Raw genomic sequence first — 19,158 nt, 5'->3', positions numbered from 1 at the left:
GTTGTGTGCAGCTCTTAAAGTGCTCCGACGAGAAAAAGTCGGTTTAAAATCGTGGTAGATTTAATTTATATCGGACAAAAATTCTTTATAATGCGTTTGCGCTACTGTCTTTCTCGTCTGTTGGTTAATATCTAGTCTACTTTGAGTTGATCGGCAACCACTCGTTCATTGACCGGGTAATTGGATTTACTTTGTTAGAAGAATAAAGATGTGCAGCTGTCTTTAAGTACAATTTCTCCTCTCACTTTGAAAAGCTAAATTAGCCATCCAAACGAGCAGCGAACCGAAGCCTTTCAGCAACATTTCCCATCACTGGCAACCAGCAACGCCGAGGACGATGACGATAGAGAAGAAAGCCTCGCCCCTCCGTCACTGAACGTGTTTAATTGCCTCCTCTGTGTCGGTATGTTGCTGCATTACGCAGGTCGCCTCCCGCAGCGTCCCATTGTGCGGGTTTAGCTAGTACCGGAGCAATACAATTAGCTGGTGCTAGCTGTCATTTTTATTTGGCTCGATTATATTGGTCGTCTTACTGTTTTGGACTGCAGCACCAAACAATTGGAGTCACTAATCCTGGCTGTGTCTAGGTTTCTTTGTTCATTTGTTCATTCTGTTACCTTGCAAATCCACCAGTCCCCAAACATTTTTGTCCAGTGGACATTTATTAAGCACCTTTAGAGTGAACAGTGTCTCATGCGGGGTGTGCAAGGATTATTCATTTGCAGTCTGTCTCAGCTTGCATTTAGATGATTGTTTCCAAAGGATCTCACCTTCAATCTTTTAAGGAAAACCAGTTCACTTCTAAATGTTAATGTCCACCTAATTAAGTGAAGAACTGCCAAGCAACAAACACTTGGTAGCTTTACATTAAAGATTTTACCAGTCAGCTCTATTTATTAGATGTGAAGATGAAAATCAGCTGTGTTTATCAGCAATGTGACAGTAAATACTTTAACAATACAGGTGAAGTTTGCAATTTGTAACCACATATTGTGCAAGTAAAACCACAGGTTTGGGTACTAGTCCTTTCATCCATTTATACAGTGCCAGACAAATAGCACTATTGTGTGAACCGGAATAATATGAAGGGCTTTCAAACAATTTACTGTTTACCGCTTTCTCTAGATCTTTCATCTTGAGGAAATGAATTTCTTGCGTAATCGTCTCGTTGTTCTGGGCCTGGTATTGTTGGCCACGTTACTGCTCTACCTTCTGCTGCCATCCATTCGCCAGGGCAGCATGGAGCCATCCCTGGAAGCTCAAAAAATGGGGCTAATGGCCACCCCTCCTCTTCCACTTCCAACTATCAATGTGTCTATTCGCACCGGACAGCTGCCCGGAGACCCCCCGCTGTTCTTCCGAGAAGCTTTACCAGTGGATGGAGCTGGACGGCAGATACTGCCAAGGTGAGCTTATCTGAGGACATAGCATGCATTCCAGTTTTAATTAATAGCAAACCAATTTACAAAATTAGTTAATAAACCAGATGGCGATGGTGATTGTCACATGATTGGTTTGTGTCTGCTCTAAAATCCCGGTTAACACAGTTATGTGTTTGTGCAGGCTGCAAATTGTCTTATTGCATGGTCAGGCCTTCACATCCAAAACCTGGGAAGAACTTGGTACCATGGCCCTGCTGGCAACTAATGGATATCAGGCCTTGGCGATGGACCTACCAGGTAGAACTTAAGTTGAATCAAACGTCACAAGCACTAAGAATTTGATATACCTTTATTTGATATGCCTTTATTAGTCCCACAAGGGGAAATTTCATGTGTCACTAGTGATGATCATCTTGCTTATTACAAGTATTTGCTATCGGAAACAGTATATTAGTTACAAAATAATTACTTAAGTTTAACTATACAGTAAAACAATAAAACAAAGTGTGCACACTATTGGCCGTTCCTCAGTTATATGAAAACAAAATTATATTTACAATGAAAATTGAGTCAGTAAGTTTTATTAATGTATTGAGTTTATGAGATGAGTCGACTGACAGCATACATTTAAAGTAAAAAGTAGGCTACAGCAGTTTTCTCATGCACATTTTTGTAGTTATTCAATAGTGCAGTTGGTTTAGTAAGCTCCGGTTTCATGAGTTAATAGCGCACTCTTGTGGTTAAAAATATTTTTACCTGCATTGTATGATTGCAGACCTTGAAGCTCACTTCAGTCTAGTTTATCATACTCATGCTAGCCGATGAGCACAGATGTATGATTACGTATGTTATATGGATTGTTGGTACTCACTTTGTGATTTCGGAAAAGGACTTAAATCTGGGTTGATGTAAGCAGGACAAGCCTTACTTGAAATTTGATGTTTGCATGTAGTTTCCAACTCTGCTCCAAATCAAGGTGAACTGAGAAGCGGTCTGAGCAACCAGATTAACTAGAAACACCTAAAACGACAAAAGGGAATACTGGAAAACACTTTAAAATCCCACTCTGCACAAATTTAGGAATGATTGCTTTGTTTACAATGGACATGTATTAAAGCTGATTCACATTTTTGTGTTTAGAAGTTCTCTCGGAAAACTGCTGTGGAAACTCTTTAGTTTGAAAACATTATCTCACTGAGTGAGTTATTTCATACTAGAAGTGAGGAAGAGCACAAATGTAAATGAAGGAGGCTAACCTGGAGGTTTATTTATTTTTGTAACCAGTTATCTTGTAAAGTGTTTTAGATGTGGTTTGAAAAAGAAAAGACCTAACCCCTGATACAAACCAGACTTTAATATATACATGTATACCTGACACCATGAGGAAAAGTAAAGAAAAACTTTAGCTTTTTTTCGGTGAACCACCAGTACACCTCACTCCAACAGGCTCTCCTGCACACAGTCCTCTATAATAAACTACTCTACAATACCGAACATTACGGCTAACGTCTCAGTTTTCCCATTTCAGTCCAGCTAGCTAGCAATGAATAACCAGTTACTGCTTAAGAGACAGAGAGTGAATGACAACAGTATATCTTTGATTTTTTTTTTTTTTTTTTTTTTTTAGTATTTTATTATTAACATAAAACTCATTTATCAGCCAGGGGCAGCACAAAAAGGATTCCTTTAGACTACTTTTTAGTTTTTTTCCCACCTAGTTATCAGTTCTCTCACTAGTTAGCGGACACAAACTAATGTCAGTCGATTAGCAATAACCAACCAACCCGGTGATGTCACATTCTGTACTCTCACAAGATGGTGCTACGCATACTCGAAGAATTGTAACTTTAAATACTTAAAAAAAAATTCAGCTTAAACCTGTGAGAGTTTCTTGCACTAGGTGTAAATTAGCTTTTATATATGTAGCGTAGTGTTGTAGTGTTATCTATTTAAGTTTATTTAAATTATATATATATATCCCCCTTCTTTCATATATTTTTTAAGGATATGGAAAATCACCAGACTCGGAGTCTCTGAAGACTGACCAAAGTCGAGTGGATCTCCTTTCAAGGTTCATGGAGTCTTTGGGGGTGAGGGCAGCTGTGCTTTTGAGCCCATCGATGAGTGGACATTACTCCCTCCCCTTTCTCATGAAGAACAGTGCTCAGCTACACGGTTTTATCCCTATAGCACCAGTTGGCACCCGGAGTTACTCTGCACAGCAGTACCAAAATATTCAGGTGAGAGAGGCATAAATAATGATGTGATCTCTGAATACAATAACTATAAGTACTTACTGTATTATAGATGCGCACCAAATAAGAAGTTAGCTCCGGGACGTCGGACTAGCGATTTTGCGAGCCCTGATATATATATATATATATATATTTGGAGCAGAGGATCGCAAGTTCGATTCCTGCCTGGGGTGTCTGTATTCAGTAAGGGTCCTAAGGCTAGACCCCCTATGCTAAGCGAGCCTACCGCAGATATGAGCGAGATACATAAATATGAAGGCATGCCGGCTCGGACGTCGCCCGGATCAACAAGGTCCGCGTCAGGTGTTGAGGAACCAGGGCACCCTGACGAGAAGTGGGCTACTGGAACAAGAAGGCATCGGTGGGTAAGAGACGAAAACAGGGCATTGTTGGAATGCTACTACGCAGAGTTGCAGAAAGGTGCGACAAAGAAGGTGCATAAGAAATACAGCAATCTGTCCATACCTGAGGCCTTGGAAACTGCCAAGCAAAGACTCACAGCCTTGGCCAGCCGCTTGAGGAGGTACACCAGAGAAATAGAAGGCAGGAGAATAAACCAGCTGTTCTCCACAGAACCAGCAAAGGTGTACTCTCAGTGGCAAGGGAACAATAATAAGAGAACAGCACCACCAAGGCTGGAGACGGAACAATACTGGAAGAGCATATGGGAGAAGGACGCAACCCATAACGGCAATGCTCAGTGGCTAGTGGATCTGAGGGCAGACCATAGCCCTCAGGTCCACCCACTGGACCCTCCCTGAACAGGGTCCAGTAACCATCACAGTGGCAGATATCCAAGAAAGGGTCTCCAGTATGAAGAGTTGGACAGCACCAGGACCCGACATGGTTCACGCCTACTGGCTAAAGAAGCTGACTGCACTCCACGAGCGTCTGGCAGCACAAATGAACCAGCTGCTAGTTAACGAGGGACACCCGGAATGGCTAACCGAAGGTCGGACGGTCCTGATCCCCAAGGACCCCAAGAAGGGACCACTCCCCTCCAACTACCGACCAATAACCTGCCTCAGTACTACATGGAAGCTCCTGTCAGGCATCATATCGGCTAAGATGAACAATACATGAGCGGGACACAGAAAGGAATTGGCAAGAATACCAGAGGCGCAAAACACCAGCTACTGGTAGACAGAACAGTCAGCCGAGACTGCAAGACCAGACTGACCAACCTGTGCACTGCCTGGATTGATTACAAGAAGGCCTATGACTCTATGCCCCACAGCTGGGTACTGGAATGCCTAGAATTGTACAAGATCAATGGGACCCTAAGAGCCTTCATCGGGAACTCAATGGGGATGTGGCGTACCAAGGAGATGCTCTGTCCCCACTGCTGTTCTGCATAGGCCTGAACCCCCTCAGTGAGATCATTAACAAGACTGGCTACGGATACCGACTACGGAACGGAGCAGTTGTCAGCCACCTCCTGTACATGGATGACATCAAGCTGTATGCCAAGAGTGAACGAGACATCGATTCACTGATCCACACTACCAGGCTATACAGCAATGACATTGGAATGTCGTTCGGGCTGGAGAAGTGTATTTGGATGGTAACAAAGAGAGGGAAGGTAGTCAGAACTGAGGGGATTGAACTACCAGAAGGCAACATTGCAGACATAGAGGACAGTTACAAGTACCTGGGGATCCCGCAGGCGAATGGGAACCATGAAGAGGCCGCTAGGAAAGCTGCAACCACCAAGTACCTGCAGAGGGTCAGGCAAGTCCTGAGGAGTCAGTTGAACGGTAAGAACAAGATCCGGGCCATCAACACGTACGCCCTGCCCGTGATCAGGTACCCTGCTGGGGTAATAGGCTGGCCAAAGGAGGAGATAGAAGCCACTGACATAAAGACAAGAAAGCTCCTTACCATGCATGGAGGGTTTCACCCCAAGTCCAGCACCCTGAGGCTGTACGCTAAGCGGAAGGAAGGGGGCCGGGGACTGGTGAGTGTCAGCACCACAGTCCAGGATGAGACAACGAACATCCAAGAATACATCACGAAGATGGCCCCAACTGACAGCGTGCTCAGTGAATACCTCAGGCAGCAGAAACCCAAGAAAGAGGAGGGAGACGAGGAACCATCATGGAAGGACAGGCCCCTGCACGGTATGTACCACCGGCAGATAGAGGAGGTGGCTGATATCCAGAAATCCTACCAGTGGCTGGACAAAGCTGGACTGAAAGATAGCACAGAGGCACTAATCATGGCAGCACAAGAACAAGCTCTGAGTACAAGATCCATAGAGGCTGGGGTCTATCACACCAGGCAAGACTCCAGGTGCAGGCTGTGTAAAGATGCCCCAGAGACAATCCAGCACATAACAGCAGGGTGCAAGATGCTAGCAGGCAAGGCATACATGGAACGCCATAACCAAGTGGCCGGCATAGTGTACAGGAACATCTGTGCTGAGTATAACCTGGAAGTCCCGAGGTCAAAATGGGAAATGCCCCCAAGGGTGGTGGAGAATGACCGAGCTAAGATTCTGTGGGACTTCCAGATACAGATGGACAAAATGATGGTGGCTAACCAACCGGACATAGTGGTGGTAGACAAACAGAAGAAGACGGCCGTAGTGATCGATGTAGCGGTTCCAAATGACAGCAATATCAGGAAGAAGGAACACGAGAAGCTGGAGAAATACCAAGGGCTCAGAGAAGAGCTCGAGAGGATGTGGAGGGTGAAGGTATCGGTGGTCCCCGTGGTAATTGGAGCACTAGGTGCGGTGACTCCCAAGCTAGGCGAGTGGCTCCAGCAGATCCCGGGACTAACTTCGGAGATCTCTGTCCAGAAGAGCGCAGTCCTGGGAACAGCTAAGATACTGCGCAGGACCCTCAAGCTCCCAGGCCTCTGGTAGAGGACCCGAGCTTGAAGGATAAACCGCCCGCAGGGGCGTGCTGGGTGTTTTTATGTGTGTGTGTGTGTGTGTGTGTGTGTGTGTGTGTGTGTGTGTGTGTGTGTGTGTGTATGTATATGTAATAGATATATAAGATTCTCTCATAACTCAGCATATTTACCCCACAATTGAGGCAGAAAACTTGCTCTTTGTTGAGACTGTTGTGAGTATGTTTTATGTTGTAGGATGTGTGTCTTCCTCTTTGACTTCTTAGTCCTGTGTCCTTTTCAGACTCCCACTCTGATTGTGTTTGGAGCACAGGACACAAATCTGGGTGCCCAGTCCCACAAGAACCTCATACAACTCCCAAATCACTTCGTGCTGAAGCTGGAAGGAGCGCGCCATGCCTGCTATATTGACAAAACCAGAGAATTTCACCAAGGATTGATTGAATTCCTCAGCAAACTGAAATAAGTGGCAGAATACCTGGGTTAGGATGGAATAGTCATTTTTTTCTTTGAATGTAGTGACCTGGAAGTATAATAGGAGCTGATTGAAATCTCTACATACTAAAGAAAGTGCTTCAGTGCTTCCTTTTTAAACTCCTTTAGCATAGGATACACTGGACCATGCTTTGTGAAAGGGCAGTAGGTAAAGCCAACCCACAGTTCAAAGCGACACACCATCTGATTTGTCATAAAAATATAACTGAAAAATCATGCAGGTAAATGGTTGCATTTCAATCCAGCTCCAGTAGTTTCCATGTTATGCCATAACCTGCTGTTTATATGTTTTAAACCACCAGTGACAGGCTATGATAAACCTACAGGCGACGTATGAACACTAGGCTGCTGTAACAAAATTAGCTTTTATGATGTTGTTTCTCTCTGTAAAGAATTTAGATTTATTTAAAAATATATATGAAGAAAGACATGAACTATATTAAAAATGATGATCAAAGTAAATCTAAGGTTTAGCCTTTAGGATTATCATTATCCAATTTTAGTGTAGGCACAGGAAGCCTACATGAAACATTAAAGTTTCACAGTAGGTGCTCATCAGCAGCATCTGCTGTAACATTATTGATTAGTCTAACGTAAACGCAGTCGAGCCCTCTCCCACATCTTTCTTTTACTTCATGGCTTTTTCCACTGAAGTCAAGAAATAGTGATTAGGAAAAGACAGGAAGATGTTCTTTTTCTGCCAATCAGTGGTTGACTGTAGTGACTTAAATCAGCAGAATTCTTATTTCTTGTAGAGGGAAAAAAAAAAGTTTGACAAGGGAACAGCTGTTATAGAGGATGAGGTGGGGTGTCCGCCCTGGACAGGTCAACACTCTGTGGTTTGGAAAATAGTGTTTAAAATTTCACATTTAACAATGTAGTATTTCAGATGTCACGAATGCATTATTTTTCAGTTCCTTTGCCGCCTAAAAATACAAGACTAATTCAGCTTATCTTGTTAAAAAAACAAAAAAACAGAGACTTGTATAGTGGTGAGTTTTGATTCTTGTTTTTCTCATCGCCTGTTGCATGTAAAAAATATTTAATGTGGTTTGAGTGACTGTTACCATTTTTGTGGGTTACATGTAGGTTACTGTAAATAAGCAAATGTTGCTTCCACCTGTATTTGAAAGCTTCTGTTAGTTTCACATTTAACAAACAGCATTTCTATAAATATCTGGTAACCATTCTGGGTCCAACACAAGCTGTGCTAAACAAAAGCAAACACACTTGATGCTCAAAGTAATGGAGTTTAAAAAACAGTAAAAGAAAGTGTTAACAATGTAAAAATAATTTAAAAACCAACTCTTGTATTATATAATATTGAAGTTGTATGTAATATATTTTCAATGAGTTTGGACAATCATGGAAAAAGGAAAATACGTGCACTGCTTAAAATAAAGGCAAAAAAATCTGTGCTTTGTATATTTCATTCAACATGCTGCCATGTTAAGAAGGAACAAACCTTAAGCTTAACCTTGATGTATTTATATGACTTTCTTTGTAGAAGTTTTCTGTATATAATTTTTGTACTTTTTTATTCAGGCACCAAATTAAAATAAAAGTAATGAACGAAAGGAAGGCAGGTGGAATGGTGAAGTCGCATAGATCTCACAGGTAGTGTAGGTGAATGAGCTAGAAATACCTCTGGTTAGTTGGTCATTCAAAGTAATGGACAGTGCAAAAGAGGGGTGAAAAAGAGAGTGCAGGCAGGGTGGAGTGGGTGGAGATGAGCAACAAAAAAAAAATAGATGCAAGAGAAGATTTACAAGATGGTAGTGAGACCTGCTATGATGTATGATTTGGAGACTGTGATACTGACAAAAAGACAGGAGGTCGAGCTGGTGGTGGCAGACCAGGATGGAGACGATTAAATGAGTAACTGTCTGGTAGCTCACCAATCAGCCTGCTTTCACAATTTAAGTTCTAGTTTCAACTTGAGTTTCTGGTCCTTTCTGGCATGTTGAGAGTGACATCTGATTTAAAAGCAGGGAGCAAAAGACACTGAGCAGCATATCAGTCAGCACTGAAACAATGCCATTTATTTAAGGAACAAAGGTAAAATTATTCATGTGTGTACATGCACAGACCACATGTGCACATAAATTCACATATGTATATGCCAACTGAAGTGGCTGGTATTAAATTTGTATTCTAATTTAAAGAAAGTAGACCTTTATTTTGAAGGGCAGGAAGCCAGCAGCATGTCAGCTGATACACAGTATTTCTTACACACACGCCACGCACTGTCACAAACCTGGTTACCTGGGTCGTAGGAGCTTGCGTGGCTGGAGAGGGTGAGTAATAACAAGTAATAATAAGTCTTAAAATAAGGTGGAGTAAATAAAACTGCGCTATTTGCCGTCCTGTAATCTCCGCTGCTGGAGCCTGTGCCAGGGACAATAAGTTAACTCGCTTGAGGCTAGCTAGCTTTTATCAGGACCCGAGCTGAGGTGTTTTAAGCAGGTAAGGTCATGGCAGCGGTAAAAGGGAGACTGTGATAAACGGATTTAGCGTCATGTCTGTGCCAGATAAAGGACCGATATTTGCCACATGAACCTGGCGTGTTATCACTGTGACATGCCGCGTGTTGCCTCCTATGTCCTCAGGCAGAGGATAAATCGAACCATGCTGCCTGACAAAGACGGTCCAGGTGTTGGAGGCGGACCGAGCTTTCCTGAGGGTGAAGACCCCTCCGTGTCTCTTTTTAGAGACTACCTCCGGCTCAGAACTGTGCACCCAGAGCCCGACTATGGTGAGAAACTTTTATTACGTGAGCTCAGTTCGTGACCTTTAGCGATATGGCGCAATTGAATTTTGGGATGCATTTGTCTTTAATAGACCCCAAACCGCTGCTTGACTAATGATCTTTTTCATGTCTTGTTTCTCTGTGGTTTTCCTTTAAGATTATGATCGACAAATGCTGTTTCTTTATATAGTATCATAATAAATGTATTGTAAACAGTATCTGTGCTTCCTTTGAGAAACTGTAACATGGATTTTCTTGTATCAGTGGCATCATCGTCTTTCTTCAAAGAGAAAAAATAATCAAAGTTCACTTCTTATCTGTGTCAGTTAAACATTAAATGATCACAGTTATGCATGTAACAGATGTTCTTAAAAAGGACGCTGAGCTGTTATGTAAAGTTTTCAGTTCAGTGGTTACACCTTGTGCTGAGTCTCAGGAGTAGAAAAGATAAAAGCAACAGCCATGAGGCAAAAACATGTGACCCTGGGGATGGATCATTTTCCAAACAACTATTTGGAGGCATTACGACCCTGTTTACGGTTGTAAAATGCGTCCCGTGCAGTTAGATCCTCGTTGGAAATATATTTCGCCCTGTTTAACAGCAACCATGTTAAACAGGGTTTGTGTTCCAGTTGCTCTGAGAAAGTTAATAATCATAGAAAAAGTGAGAGAGTGTGACTGGCTAGCTAGACTGCTTTTCACATGCACATTTAAAAGTGGCTGAAAATGCAATGATGACAGGAGAAGGCTTGTCAAAGTCCAGCAGCAGGAGCTGTGACTGAGAATTTTCACTCAATTATTAATGCTTGAGTGTGATGTCTTGTTGCGTGTTTATTCTTTCATAGATGCTGCTCTTAGGTTCCTTGACAGAATAGCGGAGGAGCTTGAGCTACCCTTGAAGAAGATCGAGGTGTGTGACATTGATGGCTATGTTCAGAGAGCAGTTGTTTACATTATACAGTGGACATAACATTAATAATAAAAAGATCCTTTTCCTGTCCCTGCTCCTTTTAGCTTTTTCCAGGTAGAGTCATATCCATCATGACATGGGAGGGAACGAATCCCACCTTGAAGTCCATCTTGCTGAATTCCCACACAGATGTTGTACCTGTTTATCAGGTATGACATCGGTCTCACTGTATGGCGCTACAATCCTGTTATCACCTGTAACAGACCTGAAAAAAACAGATTTGATATCAATCTTTTCTCCAGGAACATTGGAAGTACGATGCTTTCAGTGCTTTCAAAGATGCAGAGGGCAACATTTATGCCCGTGGATCACAGGACATGAAATGTGTAACTATACAGTGGGTATAACCTGCCTTGATAACTTTCTTTATTAAACAGGATTTGTGCTCTAGTGTTGTTGTGATGCTCTCTTGTATTTATGTTTCTTTGAGAAACACCCGATTTAACACCCGCTCACTCAGCCTGCATACTGTCAGTTCACACTCTCGTCCTTGTTCCTGTCATATATCTGCTGCGTTCACTTTGTTCTGTGTAGGTACATCCAGGCAGTCAGGAGGCTGAAGGCGAGGGCATGGAAACCAACACGCACTCTCCATCTCATGTTTGTTCCTGGTAAGATTTTAATATGCCTCTCCATTCTGTTTTTAAATTGTTTGTAATGTCTTTACATATTGTTAATACAGGCTCATGGGTATTTTTACTTACTGTGACTGATTACTCCTTAATTAGTAATGCTAGGACAGTAAAAACACATACAGTGTGTGACTGATACCATCCTCATTCTCCTGTTGTTAACTGCTTATGATGCAGCTTCAGTAATTCTTTAACAGTGATAAAGACTGATCACAAACTGTAGTCTTGTACTCATTAAACACAAAGGAGATGAGTTTTACCTTTGGTCAGCCAAACACATGTGCTCAATCTAAGATTAACTCTGACCTGTCACTCTGCCAGAAACACCTCAAGATATCATAAAAACAGGAAATGCATATTAAGTAGACTCTTATTAGGGGGTCTGTTACCAGTGTAGATGGGTAGGAAAACACACAGTGTGTTAAACGTTATCTCCTAGGTTGTGGAGATGTAAACCTTGACAGCAGGACTTTGTCTACACATTTATCCAGTATAGACATGTTAAATATGTGCGTCCAAGTACGCTTTGTTTCCTGAATCTGTTTGTACATGTTGTACGGCATTTATTGTCTGCTTTCCACACAAAGGCTTTGATTCAAGTCTGAATAAATTAAACTGAAACAGCACCCCTTTCAGCAACATTTCTGCACTGTGCCAGCGTGGAGCGGAGGCACTGGCTCCTGGGAGTTTACATTGTTGCCAGCATTGCTCCTCCCAGCTTCGTCCCGAGCAGATGTCTAATCAGCCATAATCATTGAATCCAAGTAATAAGGATGAAGTTAATTCTCCGAGTCTTGTTAGGTTGTAGTCACTTATTTATTTACTTATTCTTTTAGATGAGGAAGTTGGAGGCTACAAGGGGATGGAGACATTTGTGAAGCAGCCAGAGTTTCACAAGTTAAACATCGGCTTTGCCCTTGATGAAGGTAAAAAAAATAAAGAGATACAGTTAAAGATAAAGCAGCTTTTGTATTCTTTTTCAAAAGTAAATGAATCAAAATCAAAATATTGAACATGCCAAAGTGTATGAGTGAGTTAAAAATACTTGTTATTTATTTAGTTTGAATTATTTCCACAGAAAATCCTTTTACTTTTAATACTTTTAAGTGTTTGAAACAAGATAAAACTGCAGGTAACCATAACAAGAGCACCTAGTAAAACTAAGCAGATGAAGGGAAGAGACTACTCAGTGGGCTAACAATAAAAACCTACACATTTAAATTTGACAATTGATCATGCTGTAGTGAAATAAAAGGATTTAGAGAAAGAAAAGGTGGTCTTTACTTGCCTTTCCCTTATTTTCTTTCTTTTTCAAATATTTTATTTTATCTTTTCTCTTTGATGTCATATAGAAGAGTGGTTTAATCCTGAAACCCACTACATTATTTTTATTAAGTTGTTTTTTTTTTTTAATGGGGGAAGATTATAATTCAAATGTATAAATTATAAATCAAATTTGGTATTTACTTATTTTTCTTTCACATATATTAGTAATTTTCTGTCCATATTCTTTTATGTTATACTCTGTGTTCAGCCCTTCGCTTATCTTCCCGAACTGATTCAGCCTCAACCTTACACACATTCTGGAGAAAGGAGAAGTGTTACTCTGGGAGGTTTGGAAGTGTTTATATGGGTGTTTTTTCTTTGTGATCTGCACTAACTGGGCTTCCTGTTTTTCTCTCTCTTAGGATGGGTGAGACCATTAAGTCGGGATTGTAACTTCGTTGTGTTGTTGTGTGATTTTACTTTTTAATTGGTGTCAGTAACATCAGTTCAAAAAGTTCTGAACTTCTTGACTTTTTCACTGAGACCTTTAAAAAAAATGAGTAAATGCAGGTCTGAAAATTTCAGGCTATATATGTAAATTGCTTTTTTTTTTTTTTTTTTAACATTATTCATGCCAAAGATAAAAACAAACCTGCCTGCATGACTGAGTTTATAACAGAGCCAGTGTTTGGTTTGATCAGACGTAAACACAATAAGAGAGAATGCAACAGCAGGCTGATTAACAGCGACTGCTAGATAAAAAAGTGGCCAGCCAGTGATGCTGGCTGACAAATGTGCTTCAAATGATTGTCAATTCCCTTTCCCACAGTAATTTAAAAAAAAAAAATAGACACAGTTTATAAAGTAAAAAAATTGTATTAGTTTTTAATCTTTTTTTTTTTCATGTTAATCTAGAAAGTTTTAGGTTTCAATACAGATAAGAATACTTCCTGAAATATTTTTCGACTAAAAATAGTGAAGATGTTAGACTTTTGCCTCATATGCCTTCATAAATGTCTTCACTGGGTTTAAGTTTGACATCCAAACATCAAGGGATTCCAGTGTTTGGTTATGTCTGCTCAGAAATGGGAGTCAGTACATCTTGAACTGGAGTTTCCATGTTCTTGTGCATGAGGTTAGATTCATTGTGATACTAAATTAACTAGTGACTTGCAAGTGTCAATTTGAGAGTGCATGATTGTCTGTCTCTGGGGGTGTACCCTGCCTCTTGCCCTGTCGCAGCTGGGATGGGCTTCAGTTCCTATCCTTGTTCCTGAATTGGATGAGTGGAGAAAAATGGATGGATCAAAGTGTATTTGAATCTTTTCTGCATGCTCTGCAGGTTTGGCCAATCCCACTGATGCGTTCACTGTGTTTTATGGGGAAAGGAACCCCTGGTGTAAGTACAAAATACACAGAAATTGAAACTTCAACTTAAATTAGTTTTGAATTACTGTTTAGATGATAAAACGTGTCTTGAATCAAGCAGGATTACCTCTGCTTTCAGGGATTACTGTCCATTGCCCAGGCAGTCCAGGTCATGGGTCTCGGTTTGTGGAGAATACAGCAGCTGAGAAGCTGGTACTTATCTGTACAATAAAGCGGTTGAAAACAGGACTAAAGGAAAGTGTCAGTAACAACACTTATCTTTTCACTTTCTTATAGCGCCATGTCATGAACTCCTTCCTGGACTTCAGAGAGAAGGAAAAACACAGGTGAGGAAATTTACACTTTGGTAGTGTAAGCAGGTCCTAGATTTCCTCTATAATAGATCTCTTTGGAGTTAGTTTGAGGTGATAGGTTATCCCAAAACCTGCTCACAAAAGTGTGTAAATCAATTTCAATTGTACAGACGATGGTTTAATTTGCTTGTAGGTCTATTTGCCGCTAATTTGTCCCATAGCAGCATGCTTTAATGAACTGTGTAGACATTAAGAACTTCTAATTTATGTTTACATGTCATAAATGTGAGTAGCCTATATTTATTTATTTAAAAAAAAAATTCTGTTTTTTTTCCACACAGTATTCAGGACATTAGATAAATATTTACACTTTTGGATACCTAGAAATGTATGACATAATTGGGTTGTGGAAATTCAATTGCTCAGTCTCTCATGAACGATTCAACATAACTAAAGGAAAATATTTTAAAAAGGTGTCTTCTGGCACATTACCTCTAAATTCACTGTAACCATTAAAAAACTACAGAAATGGAAGCAATAATGTATTAATTGTCATATACTGCTCATCACTTGTCTTTGTGTCCCATAGATAATTGGGAAGAGACCATTAAATTAAATATAAACTTTTATAAAATGCAGTTGTGTTTGATTCAAAGTTGCATTTTGGTCTCTTTTTCATTATTACCTTCTCTCTCCTCAGGCTAAATATCAGTGAGTGTTTTACACTTGGTGACGTCACCACAGTAAATATGACTATGGTCAAAGGGGGCGTGGCCTACAATGTCATCCCGGCTGAAATGGACGTCAGCTTTGACCTAAGAATACCACCTACAGTAAATCTACAGGTGCGTAAGTGGTTTATGTGTTTGTGTAACTCCTTCATACAATTATGCACATGGCTGCAAGTGTCATAGTACTCCACATTGACTTTTACCACTGTACCAGGAGTTCGAGAGACAGATCAAGCAGTGGTGTAAGGAAGCAGGAGAAGATGTCACCTATGATTTTGCTCAGGTAGGTGTGCTTGCTCTCAACTCTAAGACTGCTGTTGATTTGTTCTGATGGTCAAATGGTCTAAATCAGCTGGTATGTGTTGTAGAAACACATGAACCAGAATATCACATCCACAGATGAGAGTGATCCATGGTGGAATGCCTTCAGTGCTTCCTGCAAAGAAATGTGAGTGGACTAAATCCTTTTTCAAACCTGGAATACATAACGCTGCTGTTTTCACGAGTCTGTGAAAGTGACGACATTTAACCACAATTTTACTCTGATTTGCATCTGTTACATTAAGATGCCATCAGATTACTACATCACTATTTAACAATATAAACCTGAGGCTACAACCCCACACACCAACACAAATGACGGCACACATCTGTAAGATCTTTGTCTTAGTAGAATACAAAGCTAACAGCACAAAGCAAAGATGAAAACTAGTACAAAAAAGCGACCGCTGCTGACATGCAGTGCTTATACTATGGTGGGCTAAGGGCTGCAGCAGTGTTTGAGTGATTTTATCTCCACAGGGGTCCAACATTTATTGTGGGCTGTTAAAGTATTGCATTTTGTATTTTTATTGTCTCAGTATATTTATGTTAAGTCTTCTTTTCTCCATGTGAGGGAGTATTGCTTTAATTTTGTTATGCTTGCATAATGACAATAAAGAGTCTTGAATCGTCATTGTAACCAGATGATCAGTGTTTTTTACTTCCCCGTGTCAAGTGTTTTGGCTGATAGGTGTGTAGTGTTGTGTAGTGGTCACAGCTTAAACCTTTGTTTTGGCTTCATCTGCAGCTGCTAACTCTGGTGATTCTTCAAATAGTATGTGTTCATCTTACTGTTGAACAATTAATAATTTAAGATTTTAAATAAAAATGATCTGCTGTATTAGTTTATGGCAAAACTGAATTTTATATCCTTGTAATCTGCTTACATAACCTTTTTTTTCTTTTCTTCTTCTTCTTTTTTTAAAAAAAATATCCGCTCTATGAGTCTTCACACATTAGCTGCAAATGTTCACACAACTCTCACAATTTGCTCCTTGTGCTTGGAAAGGTTTGTCACAGATACTTGTGGAGCTGTGAGACACTAGAATTTTCTTTTTCATTTAATATGTTATTCAGGGAGATTTACATATATATGAGTTTTTACTTGTGCTTTGCAAGCATTTCCAATATAGGCAGTGACACTTTTTGCACACGTTTAAAAACATCTTATCCATATAGTTTCAGCTAAAAACAGGAGCATACTGTGTAATCAACAGCCAAGTCTCATATGATCATCTCCACTCTAGGAATATGACTTTGAAGAAGGAGATCTTTCCTGCTGCCACAGATAGCCGTTTTATCCGTGCGGTGAGTTTAAGAACTGACTTGAGTTTGTAAATGGAGGAAATTTTCTTCTGAGAGTCATTTGAGGTTTTTCTTTTATTGACATTACTGTGAGAAATCAGTTCTTGTGTTTTAAATAATGTTTGTTTAATGATCTAGGTGGGCATCCCTGCTATTGGCTTTTCTCCAATGAACCGGACGCCGATCCTGCTGCATGATCACAACGAGTATCTGAACGAGCAAGTCTTCCTGAAAGGCATCAGCGTGTATGAGAGGATCATCCCGGCTCTTGCCAGCGTTGCTGCCCTTCCCAATGAGGCTTAGACATAATTTAATCCTTTCTAAAACATATTTACCAGATGATCTGACTATTTAACTTGAGGAATTATCAAAGATTACCAAAGAGTATATCATTAAACGGAGCACTGAGATTGGGTACTGTTTATCTTTTTGATTCTCAGGATGAAGTCACACTAAGCTTTGCTTTACTCAGCACAGCAGCAAGTCTTAGCATCCTTTATGTTAGAGTTATGATTGAGTGTACCTTATTTTTGAAGGATTAATGCCTGTTGTGTAAATCAGTTCATTTAAAGAACTCAAGTGGAAGCTGAAGAGGCTTTTGATTGCCAGTTTCTAATTAAACCAAATCTAAAATTTTAGATGACAGAGAATTTTAATTAACCAAAAGTCAAACTGAATAAATGTATTTCTTCACTAATGTCACTGTGCTGTTTTCTGCTACACAAACAGGAGAGACATGCCTGATGCCACGTTAGCACTCAGTTTAATTAGACCTATTAATTAGAGGCAGAATTGCTGTTGTTTTATGAAAGAACACTTCTGATTGCCTTTGGGGGAGGCATTTAACCTCCAAACATCTGGTTAAAGGTCCAGCAATAACACTTAAAAATAATCACATCAATAAAACATTGAATCTATTTGTAGCCTCAAGATAATCACAAAGTGGACCCCAAACAAAAATCCAGCTTTCCCCCCCACTTAATTTCACCATTATGTTCCTAAAGGCTGCTTTTTTTTATCACCTGTTAACAGCAAGATGGAGCTAGAGCTCGTATTTCACAAAATGCACAACATGGGTTTGCCTCCTAAAGGAACGCAACACTATAAAATGTCGAAATATCTCACTGGATTCATCCTCCTAAATTTGGTGATAGTGGACCACAGATTGGTGGCAGTTGTGATAATAGGTAAAATATAAATGTCTGCAGGAAATTTGATTTGGTGCTTTGATTTTTCTTTGGTCCTGATATTTATTCACACAGTATTATCCTCACCAACCCAAAATATTCCATCAGCGTCATTTATGCTTTAGGTGTAGTGCTTACTAGCAAACATTAGCGTTCTAACAACCTAAAGTAAAATGGTGCCATTACTGTGTTTGTGCTTACGGTGATCTCATTGTGAGCATGTCAGTATGCTGCAATTAGCTTTTATTCCAGAGCCTGAGTGCAGTTTCACAGAAAGTCTACTTTGGCTGCAGATTCCCAGGCTAAAAATCACATTTAAAATATCAGACAGATATCTAATATGTTGGCCAGAGGGAATCACTAAATCAGAGTGCAAAATTTTAAAATCTGTAAGACAGAAAGGTGTAAAACTGGCCTACAGTTAAAATCTCTGCTCACCCAGCCAGATTAAAATTGTGTTTTTATTTAGCGTGTCCCTTAAATAGAAAGTGATTTGTTTTATTCACTCTACTTGGATGGTTAAAAATGGAAAAACTCTGTAAAGAAGGATGTTATGAAATACAGATGGAATAATGGCAATGAGGAATTAAAAATGTATTTTGATTTTTAATGCTATTTACATGAGGTAAAGGTCGGCCTCATCCACAGCGCAGCTCTCGTTGGTATTGTCGTCTAATTAACAGTGTATGGCTCCCAGAGGGGGACTGGCAGGAAGCGAGTGCAGTCAGTAATTAGTCTTCTCTCTCTCCCCAGGACGTGACAGCAGTATTAGCACATGGGGCCATCAGGGAGCCGAATAAAAGCTGAACCCAGATCCTTCCTCCCAGAGGGGGGGGAGAAAGGTGCAGCCATCCTGTCGGGTCAGCTGCCGAGCTTCTGAATGCCGGGCTGTGGGGAAACATAGGTGCTGTTAAACAGTTTGTCAATGACAACTTCGCTGTTTCAGTATTTCAGGAAAGCCTTTATTATATGTGGTGCAGAACAAATGTCGAACCCTGTTGGACTGCAGCTGTAGGGCATTCTCTTTCGGGGCCAGAGTCAGTAATTTGTATACATGTTTTTTCCTTGGAAACGAAAAGTGCTCGACAGTTGATCCCCACTTAATCGTGGTCTCTGAGCAGGGTGCCTGCCCACATGGGGAGATTTTACCTGATTCACAAGGTCTGTGCACACACCCTACTGTGGCGTTTCCAGGATTATGATCATAATTCATGAACAGCTCTCAAAGACCTTTTACAATTAATGGACCAAGTAAAGCCTGAAGATTTATAGAAATATAATCGTAAACAAGAACTGAGAGGCAGTCTGAAAAACATTTTCTCTATCA

General features: G+C 40.4%; 2 protein-coding genes across 2 annotated transcripts; both read left to right on the top strand.

The window, feature by feature from the left end:
• The first annotated feature begins 3 nt into the window (after positions 1 to 3).
• Positions 4 to 8,404, top strand: abhd14a (abhydrolase domain containing 14A). Its single transcript, XM_085158720.1, has 5 exons — positions 4 to 403; positions 1,126 to 1,406; positions 1,564 to 1,679; positions 3,387 to 3,622; positions 6,777 to 8,404. The coding sequence occupies exons 2-5, from the start codon at positions 1,144 to 1,146 to the stop codon at positions 6,957 to 6,959; spliced, it is 798 nt and encodes a 265-aa protein (XP_085014846.1). The 5' UTR covers positions 4 to 403; positions 1,126 to 1,143; the 3' UTR covers positions 6,960 to 8,404.
• A 766-nt stretch (positions 8,405 to 9,170) lies between these two features.
• On the top strand, positions 9,171 to 17,341 carry LOC146518428 (aminoacylase-1A-like). Its single transcript, XM_085158721.1, has 15 exons — positions 9,171 to 9,285; positions 9,598 to 9,743; positions 10,583 to 10,647; positions 10,752 to 10,856; positions 10,950 to 11,044; positions 11,242 to 11,318; positions 12,176 to 12,265; positions 13,948 to 14,004; positions 14,113 to 14,186; positions 14,271 to 14,320; positions 14,988 to 15,132; positions 15,233 to 15,301; positions 15,387 to 15,466; positions 16,587 to 16,647; positions 16,783 to 17,341. The coding sequence occupies exons 2-15, from the start codon at positions 9,617 to 9,619 to the stop codon at positions 16,945 to 16,947; spliced, it is 1,260 nt and encodes a 419-aa protein (XP_085014847.1). The 5' UTR covers positions 9,171 to 9,285; positions 9,598 to 9,616; the 3' UTR covers positions 16,948 to 17,341.
• The last annotated feature ends 1,817 nt before the right edge of the window (positions 17,342 to 19,158 follow it).

The sequence above is a fragment of the Neolamprologus multifasciatus genome, chromosome 5 (assembly GCF_963576455.1).
Source record: "Neolamprologus multifasciatus chromosome 5, fNeoMul1.2, whole genome shotgun sequence".
Classification (NCBI taxonomy): Eukaryota; Metazoa; Chordata; class Actinopteri; order Cichliformes; family Cichlidae; genus Neolamprologus; species Neolamprologus multifasciatus.
The sequence above is the reverse complement of the archived record's forward strand: the minus strand, read 5'-3'. Positions and strand labels throughout refer to the sequence as shown.